Source organism: Staurois parvus, unplaced genomic scaffold (assembly GCF_062004578.1).
Source record: "Staurois parvus isolate SC_StPar_1 unplaced genomic scaffold, SC_StPar_1.0 ptg000175l, whole genome shotgun sequence".
Lineage (NCBI taxonomy): Eukaryota > Metazoa > Chordata > Amphibia > Anura > Ranidae > Staurois > Staurois parvus.
This window is the reverse complement of record NW_028317971.1, coordinates 1,912,133-1,935,225: the sequence shown is the minus strand read 5'-3', so window position 1 is coordinate 1,935,225 and position 23,093 is coordinate 1,912,133. Positions and strand designations below refer to the sequence as shown.

At 40.8% G+C, this 23,093-nt stretch overlaps 1 protein-coding gene across 1 annotated transcript in view; it reads left to right on the top strand.

The window, feature by feature from the left end:
* The window catches only part of LOC149462377 (uncharacterized), a 459,390-nt gene that overhangs the window by 169,075 nt on the left and 267,222 nt on the right, over window positions 1-23,093 (top strand). Inside the window, exons 41-45 of the mRNA XM_089676871.1 lie at window positions 1,739-1,774; window positions 13,489-13,533; window positions 14,233-14,268; window positions 14,987-15,022; window positions 22,493-22,525. Coding sequence (XP_089532997.1) covers window positions 1,739-1,774; window positions 13,489-13,533; window positions 14,233-14,268; window positions 14,987-15,022; window positions 22,493-22,525 — 186 coding nt within the window. The remainder of the gene's footprint in view (window positions 1-1,738; window positions 1,775-13,488; window positions 13,534-14,232; window positions 14,269-14,986; window positions 15,023-22,492; window positions 22,526-23,093) is intronic.

Here is a 23,093-nt window from a genome sequence, read left to right as displayed (position 1 = left end):
AATAACATTTAATAACTTAAAGCTGAACTCCAGGAATGGTCCTCTTGGTTAAATTTAATTATTTATAGCGTACACTGGCAGGGGTCACTGGGGATGTGTTCCCTTCCCTCCAAATGTAAGCTATGAAGGGTTAAATGTAACAGTGAAAACAATTTAAGTAAAAAAAGATCAGTCCTGGAGTTCAACTTTATGTTATTAAATGTTATTTAATGAGTTAGGAGTCATGAGGAAGAGACCTCCCATGTGTACAAAAGACCCCCTAATATCCATTACAATATTTTTATCATTCTGTTCAGAAATAATGGAACAATCTACTTGCAGATGCTCTAAGCATGCTCAAGCACCATCCATGACAAAATCTATTTCTGACCCTCCTCACTTCTACATATGCCTCAGAACCCTGACAGTCTGAGTGGCTTTCACATACTGACACTCTAGTCATCCACGTTAAATAGCATACCACCCAACCAAATGTTCTGATATTCTTATGGATTTCAATGACAGACAGTTGCACCCTCTACTTAGGTCTTAGTTTGAATCTTCTGGAGTGACTTTCCATCCACTGTTGGCAGTGACTCAGATTTGTTAATCCATATGATGATCCATCAAATGGCTTTTTGGCTGTGAGCTTGGGATGACCAGGATATACCCAAGAAGAATTTACTATCCCTTTAAGAGAAGATATCACTTTTGTTCTGCACTTGGCAATCTCTGGAGGAAGGATTGTACGCCTGCTTCAATGCAGGAGATCTGTGGATGGGATGGAAGAACCCTATTCTTCATCTAATGCTAACAAAGAGCAGTAACTCAAAGACAGTCACAATCTACCTCCCACGGAAGCAGCAGATCTAGGGTTAGGTATGCTAGGCTTAGGCTTTTACTCCAGTTGTCCAAATTATTTTTTCATGGGATATCTTTCAAACTTTTCCATAGGAGTTTTATCTCTGGAATTGACCAAATAAATCTTTCCCTTGTGTTGGCCTTTTTAGCTCTTGGTTTGTGTTTTTCTCTCCTATTCAGGTAGTTTATTGCTCCACCCTTTTTTGTTACAGTGGTTGAGTGGTTATTTTCCACATTGCTAAATGATTCCCACCATTCTTTAGGTAGCAGTTTGCCCTTAGTTTAAATACCTGTTCTGGTCTAGATCACCAGGTTAATACTCCCCTTTGTCATGGCAAATCCATTTTTGTTTTTTCTTTTGTACATTTGGTGATCCCTTCAGACACCATAGTACCATTGTCTCCACATCTGTCAGCTCCCTCAGTGGCCCTTGCTCAATGGGGATAAAGAAAATAAGATTTTTGTACTTACTGGTAAATCTTTTTCTTGAAGTCCATTGAGGGACACAACCCTCCCCCCCTTGTTATTGACCTTGTACTGCTTGATTACAAACCTGAGACATGACGGTTGGAGGTAGGGTCATACAGGGGCTGGCTTAACATTCTCTGTTAGAATTTTTACATTCCTATGTACCTCAAAAAACTTGATGAAAAATATTTTACGGTAAGTACAAGTATCTTTTTCTACCCAATATTTATGGTATTTATTTATGTTTTTTATGTTCATTTGGTGTATGCTGATGGCTATACTAATAACTTTTCTATGATCTGTGGACTGAGCCACACATCTTTTTAATTTTTTTAAATTGTCTCTTGCTGCTTCCTTACCATGTGATTCAAAATTCAAAGAGATTTTTAAGAGACAAAACAGATTTTATAATCTCGCACTATTCATTTAGGGCAAAAAGGGGCAAGATGGTGAAAAAGGTGAAAAGGTGAGTGCAAAATAATTTTATAATACTATATTACTGATCTGAAGGCCCTGTGGTTGACTGAAGTGAACTCTCTGAGCCCCAGGGGAGATCTCCATTCCAATCCCTCACTCATCTACTCTTTTCCCCTCTCAGTTCCTTAACTGCTTCCTTTTCATTCACTCTCTCTACTCTTTGTTTCTATTCTTTTTTCTAGCTCATCATTCCATCCAAGAACACCAGCTTTCTGGTATTTATTCTAGGGCAACACAGTACTCATAGATAGCATTTTTCTTCAGTTTGGGCATTAGGTAGAAATGAAAGGAAATGGTTCTTAATAAGGGCCTGACAGAGATTCTCATTTTGCATTAAAAAAATTGTGTAAAAAATAAGTCCAGCTTAAAAACAAAATGAAATACAAACTTTAAGCCAAACAAAAAAAAGGACAAAACCTTGTTGTCCAGCAGATAGCGACAGGCACATTAGATGCAATACAAAGCTGACAGAGGTCCAGACTCTTCCCCTTTTAGCAGATTTTTGTTAACACAGTAGTTTAGGAGTACTTATGTCCACTTTTACTCAATATTATGGAAATATAACTATATTTATTAAGATAAACAATAAACTTCTCGTATTTGCTCCCTGTTTACCGGTTAAATATGCCAATAAAAGTGTTTTGTTATATTTGTTTGATATATAAAAAATACCTGTTGATCATGTCAAGAAATCAGAGTGGTCCTATATCCAGACCTCCTGTGTTGTTTGATAGAGTGTAGTTAGCCTTTCCAATAAGAGGCGTAACTAGAACCTTCAGGGCCCCAGTGCAAGAAACCACGAAGACCCCCCCTTCCATCAATCCCAGGCCCATTTCCTCTGGTCCTGGAGCCCTTCCCTCTGAACCCAGGGCCCTTCCCTCTGAGCCTTGAGCCCTTTTCATTGATCCACAGTGGGACCTTTCTTGGGGCCCCCACAGTGGTGGAATGCCAGGGCCCAGTCAAAAGTGCGACCTTTGTGACCCTGGTGGTGCTGCAACTGCATAAACCCACATAGAAACACACATGCAGACAGACACACAAACACACACATACAAACACACATACAAACACATACACACATACAAACACCCACACACACATATACCCCTCCATACACACACAAACTTACATACAAACAGTCACAAAATATCAGATACAGATGTGAGCGCAACACTACAATCTAATGAGAAGCAGCTAGCATATAAAGGCAATCCTCAGCACCTCAGAGTTACAAATATAAATCGATATGCAACGCTAAACAACACAATAAACAAATAGTATTCTTAATTCATAAATCCTGAACATTCAGATATATACAAAATGCGTAAGCACTGATAACAGTGCAAGATTAGTGCAGTGATAACTGAAGTCAATCTTCACATTTAAAATGTTGCTAATATAAATGTTTGAATTGGATAATGAAGTGGTGGTGGTAGTGAGTCTAATCACATAAAGATAAAATTAATCAAAAATAGTGCTCGGTGTTCTGTGACTTCAATTGCTGTTGTGAAAATCCGGTACAATAATGCACTTACCAGAAGTACATATAATGAAAGCATTATATGTATATCATATATGTAGTATCATCAGGGTCTGGTTTATGGTTGCAGTATCATATGGCTCTATGATAGACTCTCAGAGAGGAGACGACTCACACTCGGGGGTCACCTCAGGCCCACAGATTTGTCCAAACCAGCTCAAAAACCCTGGTAGCACCTTCCCAAATGGCTCCACCTTATGAGGCTCGCAAGAAACGAGCCAAGAGGCAAAATGGTACTAATAGTGTAGTATGTTTATTGTAATAGAAAATAGAGGGGGGCGTGGTCTGCCGAGATCCAAGATGGTCGTGTGATACAGGAGCTCCTGCCAGCCAGAGACCTTGCATCGATATTAGTAGAGGAGCGGGTGAGACAGAGCCATTACATGATGGGGAAAGTGGACCGGAAGGTCTCCGGCTCCCGTTCCCACTCCCCACGGGCACATATCCCCCAGCAGTCCAGACATATTCAGGAGCTGTTCAGCTCTCAGCAGAGGGACAGGCCACATGCAGCATCCCCCTCTCCCCCCCTCCTCCCTCCACTACAACAACATGTGCTCAGAGCACAGACACTGGGGCTGGCATTGCATCTGTCCCACAGCATGATCTCTCTTCAGACACTCATACACTTTCTTTAAGAGATCTGCAGGCAGTTGCAGCTGACATTAAATCTACTTTTACCACAGACCTCAGTGACCGAAGGGAAGACCTTCATTTGTTAAGTACAAGAATAGAGGAGGTGGAATTCACAAGCAGATCTAATGCTGATGCCATAGTGGAGATACATCAGTTGTCAGTATCGCACACATCTCATATCCGTGATTTTTATAGACAGATTGAAGATCTGGATAATAGAGGTCGCAGACATAATATCAGATTGCGTGGCTTGCCTGAATCGGTGGATCTGAGCGACATCCCCAAAACAGTCATTGCGATCTTCAATCATCTGCTGGGCCGTTCACCTGCTGCACCCATTGATCTGGAACGTGCACACAGAGCGCTTCGCTCCAGAGGCAGAGATTCTGACCCCCCATGAGATGTGGTGTGTTGCTTGGTCAGCTTTCCAATGAAAGAAGACATTCTCAGAAGGGCCAGAGAAAGAAGACGCCTTTTATTTCAGGGTAATGAGATACACCTGTTCCAGGACCTCTTCTCCATAACCTTGCAACAAAGGCGAGAACTTCGCCCCCTGCTGGACACACTTCACTCTCATAACATACCATACAGGTGGCGATTTCCATTCTGTCTCTTCGCTCAAGCTCAGGGGCGCACAGCCTACCTGCGAGTTCCATAGGATCTCCCCAGCTTCTGTTCTGCACTGGACATTCCTCTAGTTGAGCTTCCAGATTGGTACAGATCCTTGCGTCTTCCAAATGCTACTGAATCTGGTCGAGTACCAAGTGACATGGATTGGCAAGGCCCCCATCTCTGCCGCCGCCGATCGGTCCCTTCCACTCCTCCGAGAGTTCCTGCCAGAGGCTCCACCACCAACAACAGCCTGACGGCCTCTCCTGCACATCGCAGACCCCGCCATGATGCCTAAAGGCCTTTCTTCGATCTTTTCCCTGACTTTCTCTCATCAGCAATACTTATCCAGATTATGATCTTACCGGATCCCTCTCATCCGACTCCAGGACCATGCCAGTAGCACCTCGGGTCCTATTTGGCCCCTTAACTGGACACCTTCACCCTTTCATTTTCTGCTCTCTAACCCATCCGCCCTGGTCCAGGTCTTTTGATGCCCCTGCAGATGTTGCCAAATTCGCCTCATCGATCATGAAAACCTGTTCCCTCTCCGTCTCAGCTTCTTCAATGGACCGCCAGTCCTGATGTACCTCCGCAGGCACCCTCCATGTCACTGGCCTTTTTATTGCTGCATTTTCACTACCTCTGATGGAAGCCTGGGGGATGGTCATACAGTCTTTCTCTAGCCCTGTTTGTAATGTATATACTGATTTGTCCGCAGCATAGAGTCTCTGGAGAGTATGGATCTCCAGACCCTCTATGCCCGGCCCCTGTTTGGTTGTATGGCCTCCCAGGGGTCTTTTGATGATCTTGCAGTGGTCAAAGGTGAATTCCATGCCCTCCATTACATATTGTCTGTATTTCCCTGACCATGATCCCTACTGTTCTTCATTAGAGTTCACTGTGAGAGGTTTCATACTCCAGCTCGCCTTTATAGCTTTTCCAGGGGTGGTGTGGGATGGTGGGGGGAGACTGGGTTGGGGGGAGGAGGGGATCTGGGACCCCGGCTGTCATTTCCATACTATTATTATGTTACATATCTGTTTGAAATCAAGTATCACCTTGTTACACTCTCCAGGTGTTGTTCCCTGCGGGGTCCGGCCCCCTCCTTCACCTCATGTCATAACACCCATCTAAACCACATTTACTGCTTACAAGTTTTGAAACCATCATTCAGAGTTTCTGCTGAGCTCCCCCCTGGTCCCATCCTCTTCCCTCTCCCCTTGCCTACCTCCTGCTATTTTTTCTTTTTAGACACGAGGTGTTACTTGATTTTTAGAATGTCATGGAGTCCTGCGGGAGCGGGGTGGGAGATGGATGGTTTGAGTTTTTGAGAGGGAGCCGGGAAGAGAAGAGTTAGGACAGATGAGAGATACCTTAGGGTTCCAAAAAGAAATGGTGCACTATGTCTCATTTTTACCAATTGTTTCCTTTGATGGTTGCTGTTTTTTTTTTTGAATGCTTGCCCTGCTGTTTCTGTGATGTTGCATTGTTTTTGCCATAAACAGATTATGATACGATTTGCTTTTCATCTTAATGATATGCAGGTTTTCCATCTGGCTTTCACTGATGTTTTATTTTTAGCATGGACTCGCACACTGGCCCTACCACGGCACATCTACGATACCACAACTCTGCCCATAACTTTAGGATCATGCCACGACTGCATTCCACTTAGATGTGCATTTTCTCATTTCCCTACATACAATGCTTCCACCACTATACACCCTAATGATATATATTCGGTTTCCTTGCCCTCATGACATTTATTACATTTTCTTTCTGATATCCCTAAGCTTGTTGCTGCGTCTTACCTCGCCCATTATGTCGGATGATGGTGGTTGTGCCCCCATCTATATCTTCATTCAAACGAATTGTGCTCACCCTCCCTCCCCGATTCTTGCATTTTTTAAGGTCCATGGCCCGCTGGACTCTTTCTTTATGGATCTAAGTCCACCGTGTTTCCCACACAGCGAGCTTTGAGAGCTCTCGCTGAACTTTTTCCGGCTGTCTTTACTCCCTTGTCCTCTGCCTCTCATCTCCTTTCATTCCTTGTTCCTCTTTCTGCTATTTTCCTCCTACCCCTTCTTCTTCTTTCTTGTTCTTCTTTCCTCCTTCCTGTATCTTGGTGGGTCAGCTGGTCTACCCCCACTGCTGGTTATCTCTCTCTCTTTTCTTCCCTCATTTCCCTCTCCTTTTTCATTTCCTTTCTTTTCCTTCCCCTCTCCCCCCCCCTTTTTTTTTTCTTTCCCTCTTCTCTCTCTTCCCCATACCCCCTTTCCCATCCCTTTAGGTTCCCTTTACTCTCCCGGACATGCCTTCTCTCAACTCCCTGTCAGGACATCTTTTGCTGAAAGTTCTGTCTATTAATGTGAAGGGTCTGAATACCCTTGAAAAGCGCTCTCTCCTGCTTTCGCACCTTTTTAAACAGAGAGCGGATATTGTTTTTCTTCAGGAAATGCACTTCCAACACGATGCCATACCCAAGCTTACTAACTCCCGTTTTCCGACAGTTTATCATGCTCCTAACCCTCATGCTAAATCTAAAGGTGTTTCCATTTTGATTGCAAAGCACCTCCCTCTGGTTATCTCGGAGTCACTTCCGGATCCGGATGGTAGATTCCTGTTTCTAAAAGGTAATTTTGCCAATAGGCCCATCACTTTAGCAAATCTTTACGCACCCAACACTAGACAGGTATCCTTTTTCTGCTTCATTACCTCTTCACTCTCCTCCTTCCAGACGGGTATCCTAATCTTGGGAGGTGATCTTAACGTTCCCCTATGCCCTTTATTGGACTCTTCCTCGGGAAGCTCTTTCTTGCCATATAAATCCATTAGACAGATTCACACTCAATTTCAAGATCTGCAACTTCAGGACTCTTGGCGAGTCCTCCACCCGAATGTCAAAGACTATACATTTTTCTCCCCTCCACACAACAAGTATTCCAGAATCGATTACCTCTTTATCACGCAAGCTGACCTCTCTTTCCTCCATGATTCTTCCATTGAACTGATGATCCTCTCTGATCATCACCCTATCACTATGACATTACGATTTCCGGAGAAACATTTCCGTTCTAAGATATGGCGTTTGGATGCCTCTCTTCTTTCTGACTCGGCCAATGAAGCAGAGGTTCGCTCCCAATTAACGGACTACTTTTCGAACAATCAAACTCCAGATACCTTTGTTAACTCAATGGGAGGCACATAAATGCATCATTCGAGGAGTCCTAATAGCTATGGCCACAAAACGTAAAAAAGAGAAACAGACTCGCTTACAACAACTCTTAGATCGCATTAAATTCTTGAAAAAGGCGCACAAACATAATCAGGCCGCCTCGACTTTATCTGATCTTATGGACACCCGCACACAGCTCTTAAACAAACTAGGCAAGGCAGCTAAGCACAGATTCATTTTGTCGCACAAACTTTTTTATGAATTTGCTAACAAAAGCGGGAGATTCTTAGCCAGATTCCCCCAGACAAAAAAGTCGAGTTTAACGGTTCACAAGATTAGGGGCTCGGATGGCTCTTTGGTCACCTCAAATGCGGATATAGCATCTCACTTCGAGCAATACTACAAAACATTATACAATCTCCCTCCAGAATGTCGCCCTTCTGAGGCCAATAAGCCTAGAGAAACCCTAATCTCTGACTTTCTTCACCTCTATATTCCTTCCACTCTACCTGACGATACTGTTCAGGATTTGGAACATCATATCACGGTTGGAGGAACTCTTTCGAGCAGTCCAGCAAATGAAACCTGGTAAAAGCCCGGGCCCTGATGGTTTTTCTGTGGCATATTACAAGGAGTTTCTAGATATTTTGAGTGGACCCTTCCTCTCCGCCTTCAACACTTTCTTTTCACCCTCCACGTAACATCATCCCCTCCTGGAAGCTCATATCACTGTCATCCCCAAAGAAGGTAAAGATGTCACTTTGGTTACCAATTATAGACCCATCTCTCTTTTGAACGTAGACATCAAAATCTACGCAAAGATCCTAGCCAACCGTCTCCTTCCCTTGTTACCCTCCCTAATTGACCTTGACCAAGTGGGCTTCATCCCGGGAAGGGAAGCAAGGGATAACACCATCAAGGCTCTTAACCTTCTCCCCCGGCTTCACGATTGTTCACGACTCTCGCAGTCCAGGATATATTCTTTCCCTAGATGCCGAGAAGGCTTTTGATAGGGTGTCCTGGGATTACTTAAAGGCATCCCTACAGGCGATTGGTTTAGGGGACACCATGCTCAATTTCATTATGGCACTGTATTCTGGTACAACGACTCAGGTCCGTGTGAATGGGCATCTATCTCATCCATTCCCTCTTGAAAATGGTACGCCCCCTATCCCCGCTTCTTTTTGTGATATCACTAGAACCATTGTTACGCAAACTCTGCTTAAACCCAGATATCAGGGGTATTTCCTTGGCGAACAAGGAATACAAACTTGCTACCTACGCAGACGACATTCTTTTGTTTTTGACGGAGCCCCGGATCACCTTGCCCAACCTACTTAAGGATTTTTCCTTTTTTCAATATATCTCGAACCTCAAAATTAATAATTCCAAATCCTATGCCTTAAACATTACTCTTCCTCCAGACCTGGTTTCCTTTTGTCAGTCACAGTTCCCATTTCAATGGGAAAGGGACTCCCTTACCTATCTGGGAATACAGCTTAGGAGTAACCTCTCTGATCTTTACGTCAAAAACTTTCTTCCAACCCTTGGTGCCATCCGAGCCATCGCCCATGCTTCTCCTGGTTTGGTAGGGCTGCTATACTAAAAATGAATATCTTCCCGCGCCTCCTTTATCTATTTAAAACCTTACCTATCCATTTACCACCCGCCTTTTTCGTTTCATGCAGAAGAATGTGCTCTCTTTTTCTCTGGAATCATAAACGCCCACGTATTTCCTTCTCCCAACTTGTGCTCCCCAAATCCAAAGGGGGGATTGGATTACCTGACCTGCAACTCTACCATCGGGCCTGCCATCTTACTAGGATAATTGATTGGAATATTCACTTTACCAAAGCGTGGGTCCAGCTGGAACAATCTTGTTCCACTTCCCCCTTGGCATCGATCCCATGGCTTCTGACCAAACACATTCCTCAAGACCTCCTCCTACATCCAATAATTGGTCCTTCCCTTAAAACCTTTCGCTTAGCCTGTAAATCGGCCTCCATTTCAGATGCCCCCAACCCACTAACTTCTCTTTGCCTCAATCCGGACTTCCCTCCCGGTATGCATAAGTCCTTTCCATCAGCACATTGGCCACACAGTCAAGTTTTAGCAAGCCAATTTTTTCACAAAGGTTAGCTGAAGTCTTGTTCTGCCCTGGCAAGTACTATGGGTGATCTCACCTTTCCCTTTTGGGCCTATCTTCAAATCAGACATTTTCTTCTCTCTCCTGCTTATCGCCATAAATGGGTCCGCCCTCTCACCTCCTTTGAGTCACTCTGTTCAGAGGCTGAACCACGGAGGCATTTAGTATCATTTACCTATCTGCTTCTTCTTGGTGACAGAACCTCTGATTCACTTCCCGCCTGCAAAGCTTGGAAAAGAGACTTAAACATTGACTTTTCTTCCTCTGATTGGGACCAAATCTTTACCTTTTCTCATAAGTGCTCCTTGAATGTTTCGGCACAAGAAAACGGATACAAGTTGGCGACATGTTGGTAAAATACACCTTCTAGAATCCATCATTTTAATCCATCCAGACCCAGTATTTGTTGGAGATGTGGGGCTCCTGTTGGATCTCTTCTTCATATCTGGTGGGACTGCCCTATGGTTCAGCCCTTTTGGCAGGAGGTACATCGGATTACTTCTTCGGTGTCTACTCTTGATATTAAATTCTCTCCGGCCCAACTCCTCCTCCACCACACTCCGCTTCCCGAACGTCTATATTTCAAATCTCTGGCTATGCATATGCTTAACGTGGCCAAACTCTGCTTACCGGTTCTCTGGGGGTCTCTTCACCCCCCCACAGTGTGAGATTGGTTCATATGCTTGAACAGAATTGCTGAAATGGAAGAGCTGATTGTTTCTTCTCTGGATAACCCTACTAAATTTACTCATACGTGGTCCTGTTGGATTCACTTCCGAACGACCCCTGAATATCGTTCTTTCATGGGCCTTGCTGATTGATTCTGAATCTCTCTGATACCCCTTAGTGTTTCTGGTGATATATCGGCTCTCTGTTTTTTAAAGGTTGTGATTGAGGTCCTTTGTCTCGATGTCCTGTACTGCTTGGAGCAAGATACGCTTGGCACCCTGCTACGCCTGCAACTGTCCCCAGCTCGCTTCTCTGCCAGGGTTGCGTGTATCTCTCATGCCCGGTGAGTCTCGAGTAAAGGTGACTTACCTACCCTCCTACTACTCCACTCCTCCTCCCCGTCCGACCCTTTCCCAACCCCCCCATCTCCCTCCCCCCCTTTTTTTTTTCTTTTTCTTCTTCTCCTCTCTTCTCTTCTTTTTCATGCTTATTTTTAAATTCTTAATCCCCATTTCCCTGCTTTCTTACTCAGAATTTAGCTTTCATTCTCCCCTTTCTATTTTGGTACACTTCTCTACTCATAGGAGCACTACTCCCTATCTGCAATCCAGCTGTGCATATATTTTATTTTTACATATCTCCTTTCCCGAACCCTTTACCCACGTGCTGGCAACCTGTAGTGGGTTACGTCAGTTTCATCAAAAGTACAAGGCCATATCCTACAAGCTCTTGCACCCCCCCTCCACACCTACTGTATACATTTCCAACGCATACCTTTGACTCACTGGCCCTGCTCTTTGCTGCTGCTCGGTAACTGAGATTATATATCATTGACCCTGCCAGTGCTGTGATTCCAATATGCTGAATAAGGGCTTGAGACCAGATATGCCTTTAATGTTCCTGCGTTCGCATGTTCTCATTTTTCTCTTGTTTTCTTTTCCCTTGGATGACTTACGTCTGATTCTTTGTCTATGTATTGCTATGTATCTTTTTGTTCGCTGTATGTGCATTATTGTATTTCCGACTGATACCTTGTATTACCTGTACTTATTGTATGCTCTGAGTTTATTAATAAACTTTATGGAAAAAAAAAAAAGAAAATAGAACCAAAACTGAAACAATATAATGACTTCACATGTAGTAATACAAATGGCTGCCAGGCCTTCCTCATAGGCTGTGTGCGGCTAGGTCGTCAATTTGCTGGATTCCCGTGACATGTTTTGTACATCAAGCATGTTATCAAAGGGGTAGAAGACACCCAGAGGACGGACGCCAAGTTAATAAAGACTGTCGCGCCGCTCGGGGGGACGGGCGCATGCGCGAGAACGTCACTTGCCGCATCATGCAAGACAGTGTGCTCTCTCGTTGCAACGTCGTTGGCGGTACTATACTATCAGTACCATTTTGCCCCTTGGCTCGTTTCTTGCGAGCCTCATAAGGTGGAGCCATTTGGGAAAGTGCTACCAGGGTTTTTGAGCTGGTTTGGACGAAGTGAGCCTGAAGTGACCCCCGAGTGTGAGTCGTTTCATCTCTGAGAGTCTACCATAGAGCCAGATGATACTGCAACCATAGACCAGACCCTGATGATACTACATATATGATATACATATAATGCTTTCATTATATGTACTTCTGGTAAGTGCATTATTGTACCGGATTTTCACAACAGCAATTGAAGTCACGGAACACCGAGCACTATTTTTGATGAATTTTATCTTCATGTGATTAGAGTTACTACCACCACCACTTCATTATCCAATTCAAACATTTATATTAGCAAAGTTTTAAACGTGGTTATCACTGCACTAATCTTGCACTATTATCACTATTTGGTATATATCTGAATGTTCAGGATTTATGAATTAAGAATACTACTCATTTATTGTGTTGTTTAGTGCTGCATATTGATTTATATTTGTTCCATACAAACACACACACATACATATACATACAAACACACACACACACACACACATACATACAAACACACACACACACATGCAGTCTTTCAAAACATGAGCAGTATAGTACCTTCCCTGACACAGCTGGGTACTGCACTGAAAGGGGAGGCAGAGAACACAGCACTCAGGGAATACACTTCCCTTTGCTTTCACTTTGCTGAGTGCATTCACAGTCTGACCGAGTTCCCAGTGACAATATTAGCTGAGGATGGGGAATTTGGTCTGACAGCCATTCTCTACCAGCTGCACGAGCCCCCAGAGCAGGTACGGGGTTACTGCTGTGACTCCTTAGACCCCTGTGGTTACACCAGTGCTTCCAGTCCTTATATTAAGAATGATCAGTTCTTATGTTGTGGAGATGAGAGAGTAGATGGGTCAGAATAATTTGGCAAGAGAAAACATGGCAAGGTAAACAACACTTAGTCAACAAAAATCTGCACTTTAGTATAGTGAAATCACTATAGCTAAAAACATAAAAATAACACCTCAGGCCCTCCAAAAAAGCATAAATAGGACATGACCTCATTTGCCTATTAGTTCAGTAAATCTGTTCTTGGTGTCATTGTATAGAAGAATAGGCCACATGGAATATTACACAAAATAATAATAAGTGAATCGAAAATAGTGTACACACTTCTGCATATTTTTCCCATTTGTTTTGACTAACCAAATAAAATGTAATTCTGTTTCCATTCATCATTTATCACTGTTCACCATGTACTTCAGAAACATCTCTCTTCTATATAAATTGTATATCCATATGGGAAGAAAGATGTGTTTGAAAATGATTCAACGTAATTTCATACATCTGTTGTTAATAATGAGAGTCTGGCCCCCTCTTACATCTGGAACCCAGACGAGAACTGAGCTACTATACTCTGCTGATAGTTGTTATTATACAGTATCATGTAATCTTTTATAAATCTGAACTAACCAAGTAATATTAATATTTAATATATATTTGCAGGGAGAACGTGGTGATATAGGTCCTATTGGGCCTGCAGGAAGAGCTGTAAGTATCCTTTGCTTTTTTTCTTTTTGTTTTAGTGATAATTGGTTACCAAGCATGGATATTTCACTGGCAATATCTAAATATATACCATAAATGAAAAAGCTGTTTTGCCATCCCCATTTCTGCTTAGGTGTGACCTTTAATTGCTTTTGCTTTACCATTTCATTATTATTTTGAAGCAGCAGGTTTGTCACTCAGTGCCATGATTGGCTCGCTACTGATATTTGCTGAGCTCTTCAAGTTTACTATGGGTCTTGTTTTGTCGAACACTACTCTAACTGCATATAGCAACAGTGCAGTGTGGCAGAAAAGAAATAATTTAATTTGCTGCTATATTCAACAATTATTTTTCCCTTCACATTGGGATAAATAATTCTCATATGTTAGGTAGGCATGTCATGTGTGCAATACATTACTGCACACTGCAAATGGACTGTTATATACTCTATGTGTGTATATATATATATATATATTGTATTAATATCATCAAATATCATCAGAATCTGGTGCACCTGTGCATGGTAGCCAATCAGCTTTTAACCTCAGCTGCTGAACCTTGTTCAATTAAGCTTTGGCAATAAAACCTGGAAGCTGATTGGTTCCAATGCGGAAGTGCACCTAATTTTGCACCCTCCAGCTTTAGTAAATAAACCTCACTGTATTTACCATGATATGATATGACTTTTATTTTTCTAATAGGGACTGCCAGGTCCAATTGGGCAAAAAGGGGACCAGGTAAGATAGATCATCTATGTTGTATTTCATGTGATAGACACAAAGCTAATTATTAAAATAAAATACTCAGTACTAGGTCCTTAACTCATTACTAGGTCCTTTTTTTCTCAAGTCTTAATAATGACTAGTCATATTGTATTTCAGCAAAATTCCATATGAAAGACTTAATATCTTGTGTTTTGCATGTTTAAAAGTGAAACTTAAAGTGAAACTCTAGTCAGATAGCTAAAAATGTAGTCGAAACACGTATACCTGAACTTTTTTTCTTACCTACTTTTGTTGCTCATAACATATTCCTTATTTTGTTTAATCAGTTTTATGGGTCACATGCCACTCTTACATTGGAGGAACCAACACAACTCCATTATTGCATTCCAGCTTCTCACAGTCATCTGCCTGTTTACTGAGCTATGAATAAGACGCATCCTACCATGTTCCCCCCTACCACCACAGCTTCCAGCACTTGTTCCTTAAACAATGAGCAAAGAAATACAGACCAATTGATTTAGAGTACATACATTTTCATTGTAAACCTGATTGTTCTAATGTAGGTTTTAGTGGGAAGCAAAAAAAATAATTTCAGGCAGTTTTGCTGGCAGCATTTTTAAGAAGTACTTCTACCTGAATTTCCATTACTACAAAGACTACATTTGAACACTAGCTTGACTGTACTATTTAATAGGAGCACATATTATTAGGATGTGTTTTTTCTTTACAGGGCAGTCAAGGTTTTCCAGGAGCACCAGCAATGGGGGTAAATACTGCTAAGTTTGTAAAACTGGGAGTGTGTAACACAAATTAAAGTTATCATTGATTACTTAGTATATGTTTTGAACTGAGCATTTGCAAACATACAATCAAATTAGCAAAAAAAAAAAATAGATGTAAATCAGGCTGTCTTTCATTAAGCAAAGTCTATATAGCAGTTTTTATATGTGTTTGCAAAACCTGTATTTGCAAACCTGGGCAGCCAACTACGACATATTTGCACAAGACACAGAATTAAGAAGTGGTTGAAGTCAGTTTTTATTTGGTCACAGTATAACTTTAGAGCATAATCATCTTCAAGAAGATACAGCCGGCTACACGAATGCTTCACAATGTTCTCTCTTTATTGGTCACAAGAAATATGGTACAGGATCTACTGATGCTGACATGTTTCGGGGAAAGCCTTCCTCAAAGCATGCAGTACATAAAACAAAATATAGTATATATAATAAATCAGCCCATCAAACCACAAGTGGGGGTGGAAATTACTTGAATTATTAAAACAATTAAACTTAATTGATAAAGAAACAGATACCAAACTGAAGACAGCCATCCCAGCCTGAAAAATTATGATATAACCCTTCATACTAGTAGATACAATGAAATATTCTTATCAGCAATAATGGTTATATTATCAGAATTATCCATGTTATGAAATAAAAATATCTACTGTAAAAAATATTAGAAGAATCATTCTTATCACACAAAAGGGTAAATATCCATCCTATTATTCAAACCGTGTGGAATACTAATGTCAAGAGCGTGGATCCACCACCACCACCAGCTTGAGCAGAATACAGTAACTATCACTCCCTCTTACACTCTTATTAATTTGTTCCAGACCAAAAAAAGATAAAGAACTAAGGTTGCCCATCATGTATTTCTCTAAAATGTCTGGATGTATTTGATATGATTTTTGCTTTTAGACAAGTTAAAAACCTCTATGCGGAAGGAGATGCTACTCTGGTGGAATTAATCAGGCCACGAAAAATATATTGATGAAGCATATGATACCTAGAGGTCTAAGGCTTAAAAAATGTCCATCAACAGTATTCTGATGCTTTCCTCTTGGAATGGAATGAAATTCTTACACAAAGCTCAATGAATCTTATGCGGCTCATTTTGTCTTATGAGGAAAAGCTGTTGGTGGAGATGAATCAGAATATTACTGTGTTGAAAGAATCAACCTTACCTAACCTTAATATCGGGCACTTCCCACTTATGAGGGCTTGAACCAGGAACTAATATCCAATATTAAGGATTTGGAGATGGAAATTATGGAAACTAAATGCTCTAAATTCTTGCTGGATTTCAAAGATTATGAAGATGGCCTAATATATGTACAGAAGAATAAGAGGTTTCCACATTCCATCAACCACATGCCGCCCAGCCACTGTAGAAATACTGCGGCAGGGCGGCACGGCTGGGCAAAACCACGTTTTAAAACGTGTGTTGTCAAAACAGGTAGGGGGCGCGTGCACGCGAGGCGCGCCGTGCCCTACCTGTCCCGGCGATCATGGCCGCGGATGTCAGTCACCGGGTCACAGCCGGTCGTTACCGGCTATGTCCCGGCGATTAGCGGCAACCACTGACAGAGAGCACAGCTGCAGTAGCTGTGCTTTCTGTCAGTTCCCTGACAGCTCCTGACACGCTGATCGGGACAGAAGAGTTTATCTGTCCTGATCAGTGTGTCTCTGTGCAGTACACACCCCCGCCCCCTAATAAAACACTCCCCTCACACAGTTAACCCTTTCAGTGAATAATAAAGTTAACCCCTTCCCTCCAGTGCCATTAGTACAGTGTCAGTGGGTTTTTTTTGCACTGATCACTGTGTTGGTGTCACTGGGGATGTCAGTGACCCCAAGTCAGTTCCCCCCCAGTGTCAGAATGTCTGCCGTAGTCCCGCAGTCCCGTCATAAGCAGCTGAGCGCTGCCATAAGTCACTGATCGCCGCCATAAGTCGCTGATCGCCGCCATTATTAGTATAAAAAAATTTTAAATCCCAGTATCTTTCCCGCCATTTGTAAGCGCTATAACTTTCACATAAACCAATTAATTTACACATATTGGGTTTTTTTTTAGCAAAGACATGTCGCAGAATACATTTTGGCAGAAATGTATGACTAAATTTGATTTTTAAATTTTTTTTTACTGGACATGTTTGATAGCAAAAAGTCCAAAATATAGTTTTTTTCCTCAAAATTGTCAGCTTTTTTTTTTATAGCGCAAAAAATAAAAAATGCACAGGTGATCAAATACCACCAAAAGAAAGCTCAATTTGTGAGAAAAAAAAGGAGGTAAATTTCATTTATGTACCGTATTGCATGACTGCGCAATTGTCCATTAAACTAGCGCAGCAAAAAGCATAGCAAAAAAATGGCATAAATTACAGTATCTATACCATAGTTTGTAGACGCTATAACTTTCACACAAAGCAATCAATATACACTTATTGGGATTTTGTTTACCAAAAACATGTAGCAGAATACATTTTGGCCTAAATTTATAACTAACTTTGAGTTTACTATATATTTTTTATAGTTGAAAGTAAAAAATATAGTTTTTCTTCAAAATTTTGGGTCTTTTTTTGTTTATAGCGTGAAAAATAAAAAGCGCACAGGTGATCAAATACCACCGAAAGAAAGCTCTATTTGTGTGAAAAAAAGGACGTAAATTTCGTTTGGGTGCAGCATTGCATGACCGCGCAATTATCAGTTGAATTAGTGCAGCGCCAAGTAGCAAAAAGAGGCCTGGTCATTAAGGGGGGTAAATCCTCAGGAGGGCAAGTAGTTAAAAAAGAAATCTGGCTCCACTATTGACAAAAAGGTTAACTTTAGCTCACCAGATGTTTTGGACACTCAATCAGAGCTATCAGATGCAGTTGAGTCACGATCTCCTAACACCTCCAGGAGTTCCGTAAATTTGGTCTTTTCCAGAGAACGTTCTTTAGAAAGATCTACAAAAAACTCTTCAACTACTGCACAGGCAAGACACCGAAAGGGAAGAAAAGGACAATACGGGGAAGGATCAGGAAACAAAACAGGACAAGTAAAGTTTCCAAAAAGAGACAAAAAACCGAAGGACTAGATAAAAGCCATGTCCTGAATTTGTCTTCCATACAATTGACTGAACATGAACGTTCCACAATGCTCATTGAATCTTATGCAGCTCATTTTGTCTTATGAAGAAAAGCTGCTGGTGGAGGTAAATCAGAATATTGCTCTGTTGAAATAATCAACCTTACAATATTTGGAACTCCCCACTCATGAGGGCTTGAACCAGGAATTAATGTCCAATATTAGGGATTTGGAAATGGAAATTATGGAAACTTATGGATTTGAAAGATGGCCTAATATATGTACAGAAGAATAGGAGCTTTCCACATTCCATCTTAAAAAAAGAAATCTGGCTCCACTTCTGCCAGAAAAGTGAACTTTAGCTCACCAGATGTTTTGGACACTCAATCAGAGCTATCAGATGCAGTTAAGTCACGATCTCCTAACACCTCCAGGAGTTCCTTAAATTCGGTCTTTTCCAGAGAACTTTCTTTAGAAAGATCTACAAAAAACTCTTCATCTACTGCACAGTCAACATGCCAATAGGGAAGAAAAGGACAATACAGGGAAGGATCAGGAAACAAAACAGGACAAGGGAATTATCCAAAGAAAAAAACTGAAGGGCTAGGTAAAAGCAATGTCCTGAATTTGTCTTCCGTACAATTGACTGAACATGAACTTTCCCTTTTGTCTAAAGGACTGTCATTTGGAACTTCTTGCCATTTTGATGTTTTTTTCTACTATCCTTGACATCAACCGTTTTGCCAGGAATATTATGCTCAGAAAACATTTCAAAGATGAGCCGATTGATGTCCAGGATGTACCTGAGGATGTATCCACAAATTAACAATCTTATTTTTTGTTTAATCACTTGATTGGCATATCTGTGCTGGAGAGTCTTTGCTGTGAGTCTGGCCGGGGACAATATGGCATGGAAACAAGTACTAATAATATGAGTAATACTTATTTTTACCCCTCCAAGCTCAGAGTGAAGCAGTGAATTCATTTCAACATATACTGTAGTAGAAGTAGAACTCAATGAACTCAAACAGACTTTTCATGCATTTAGTCGTCCATGTGATTTCAACCTTAGTAAGGCTGAAGTTTTGGCACTGCAGGGTTTGAAATCCAGGACTGACATAGTGATCCGCCAGGCAAACAAGGGAGGGTCTGTGGTTATCCTAGATTCAGAGGGTTAAAGACTAGAAACACTTCGGCATTTGAGTGATAGGAACACTTAATGCTCATTAGATTCCAATCCTACTTCATCAATTCAATGTAAAATGTGGCATCTTTTATATATAGGAAAACAAATGGGGATTTTGGATCAGAAAACAGTGGATTCATTGATGGTGGAGGATCCGGTAGTACCAATATTCCACCACCTTCCAAAGTCCATAAGAATACTACCCCAGTGGAAGGTCACCCGATAATAGTGGGGATGGATTCTTTACTTGAGAGGCTTAGTGATTGGGTGGATGAGCTACTTCAACCCCTTGTTGTCCATCTTCCAGGGTATCTGAGAGATACTGGTCATCTTTTAGCTCACACACATGAGATCAAGTGGTCATCGAATGGTATTTGGATAACTGTTGATGTCAAGTCGCATTATTTCAGCATACCACACCACCTTGCCCTGGAAGCCATTAAATATCTTACATGCTACAGCATTTATAGCCTGGAATAGCAGTAGTTTCTATATATGGCAGTTGAATTCTTGCTCAAGCATAAATATTTTATGTTTGATCTGATATATTATATACAGTTTCAAGGGGCCTCGATGGGAGCTAAGTTCTCCCCATCATTGGCAAACCTATATATGGGATGGTGGGAGGAGACTTTCCTATTCACTCATAACAATCCATTCAGAAGCCATATATTATGGTATTGTCAATTTTTCTACGATTTAATCCTAGTGTAGAGGGGACCGGTTACAGACATTTATCTGTTAATTTTTTATGTGAATGGGAATCATTTAAACCTAGAGTGTACATACACTTTTCATCGTGAATGTATTGCATACTGGGACCAGAGATGTTGAGAGTGGAGATGTTACCACTAAAAAATTTAGGAAAACATGCTACAAATTCACTTTTGCTTCCATCCAGCTGCCATCCCGAACACACTATAAGAGCATTATCAATGGGGGAGTTTGTAAGGAGGAATTGTACCATACAGGCAGACTTTCAACAGGAGTGTGACATTGTTGCTGATAGATTAAGAAAATGTGGATACATGGAGTCTCTAATAGACAGAGCAAGAATATCAACCTCCCAAAAAGACCACAATAATTTAATCAGTAAATCATTGGATTTAAAAAAAGTACATAATAAAACAAATAGATTTAACAGAAAGATCAATTTTGTTACAACTTACACGGTTCAATATAACGAGATAGTTAAGATCATAAAAAAAATCTTCCAATATTATATGCGGATAAAGCTTTCTGTCATATTTTGAAAGGTGGTTGCAATTTTTGAAGCAGAAGGACTCCAACTTTGGGTACTATTTATCCCCCAGTCTTTTTTGTTCTGTGAACCCTCAGATATGTAGTACTTGGTTACAGACCACCGGATCATATCCGTGTGGCTATAATACATGCAAACATAAGAGAAGTACTTCAGTTACACTTCCTTTTTCAATAATAAAACATATCCATTAAAACAGTATATTAATTGTAGTTCTAAGATGGTTGTATATTATTGAATGCAATGTCTGCCATATACAATACATAGGATGCTCTATTCAGATAAAACTTTCAGAACATTATAATGACACTAATATTCTCTAAGCAAAAAACATATCAAATGTATCCATACATTTAAGAGAAATACATGATGGCAACCTTATTTTTTCTCTTTTTTTGGTCTGGAACAAATTAAGAAGAGTGTAAGAGGGGGTGACATTTATCATATTCTGCTCAAGCGTGAGGTGTGGAGGATCCACACTCTCGACATTAGGATTCCACATGGCTTGAATAATAGGATTGATGTTAACCTTTTTCTGAGATAAGAATGATTCTTCTAATGTTTTTACAGTAGCTGTTCTTATTTATTATTATGGAGAATTCTGCTAATATCACTATTATTGCTGATAAGAGTATTTCATTGTATCTACTAGTATGAAGGGTCATATCATCCTTTTTCAGGCTAGGATGGCTGTCTTCGGTTCGGTATGTTACTTTATCAATTAGGTTTAATTGTTTTTATTATTTAATTACTGCCCCCACTTGTGGTTTGAGGGGCTGATTTATTATATATATATATATATGACATTTTATTTTATGTACCGCATGCTTTGAGGAAGGCCGAAAACCCATCAGCATCAGTAGATCCTGTACCACATTTCTTGTAACCAATAAAGAGAGAACATTGTGAAGCATTCGTGTAGCCAGCTGTATCTTCTTTAAGATGATTATGTGACAAGTGAATGCTTTCAGCCTGAGCATCGGGCTCCAGATTTTACTGAGATTAAAGCAGTAGAGCTTGGATGAGTCAAATCCTGCAATACGTTAGAGCAGGTACAGGAGGAATTTTTGAATGCATTTATGAATGAACTTACCTAATGATTATAAACGTGCAGTAAATCTATCTTGTTGCTCCTTGTACTGCCTTGCTGTGCGACAGATATGATAGATGCTGAATGAGATACCCTGTCAGAAGAAAACATTGATCTGGTTTCTGTTGCTGTGTGTCAACCATCACTGTACCCAGATACAGAAAATAGTCTAGTAATGTCAATTTAATTCACAAAACTGAAGTGATTGAAAACGTTGACATATAGGAACAGTGCTAGATTGAGAGATAGACATGCTCCAAGTCAGTGTGTCCCAGTCAGACTCATCTTCCTGCAGGAACTGCAAAGGCAACAAGCCAACTAGTTCACAATATCAGACACCTGCTCTGGGAAAATGAGCCTGTGACAACCTCTGAGATGATGATCAAATCATGCAGTTGGTAATCTGAGACCTGAGAATTTTTTTGAAGAAATGGCCTACTGGCCAAATGAGTAAAGCAAACAATGTAACAATTGCCAGACTTTCAAAAAATTACAAGAATAAAAAATATAGCATTGCCTAGTGGCTGGAAGTCTGTTGTTTTGTCAGCCTGGCAAATGAACAGAGAGCATGGTACAAAAGTAACAGATTTGGAATCTTGCAGGTGTTTTAGCTACAGTGAAGAAAGTCAACAATTTAACAAGTGTCAGCCTATGCAGAGTGGTTTTTTTTGTTGTTACAGTTAAAAAAATAATTAGTATATAATGTAATTTTTTAAGTACTATTTGTATTCAATGTATTTACTTTATCTGACTGCCAAGTGAATGTTATTCTTGTTTTTTTAAAGAAATGAGCCATTTTTGAAATCTGAATTTTAAAAACTTATGTATTGTGTGCTTTGCAGGTAGTTGGACCTACTGGCAAGAAGGGTGCTAGAGTAAGTATGAGGTTTAGGTAAATTGTCCAATATAAAAAAAACATTTGCTGATAACAGAGATGGAATAATTTACAACATAAAAAAGTGATTAGCAACAGGGTGCTTATCTATGTGTGTATGTGGTTTTCATTTCACATGACTATACACATAAAGGCTGCACAATGTATATCTTCATTCCCATTTGGGTATTCAGGCATGAAGGTGACCATACATTGCTCAATTAAGCAAATAATGCAACTAATTTGTGCACTGGTTTGGACAAATGAGTCATAAAGGCAGCTTCTGAAACCGTCCTGTCGTGGCTAAATGTTGGGCTATTCTAACAGGCAAAGCTTCAACATTGCCAGGTAGTTTCAGAGTTGACAATAAGCTGCACTAAAGCACTCTGGCAATGATGGGCTGCCTCTGAAGCCAGAGGGAATGTGACGAAGGTGGGAAGGACTAGGCAAACGTAGGCCAAAATTTTTGGTCAGTGTTGAGCAATAAAAAGAGGTAATTAGATCCTGCTCTTGCATTTTTTTTTTATATTATTATATGGTATTTATATAGCACCATTCATTTGTGCAGA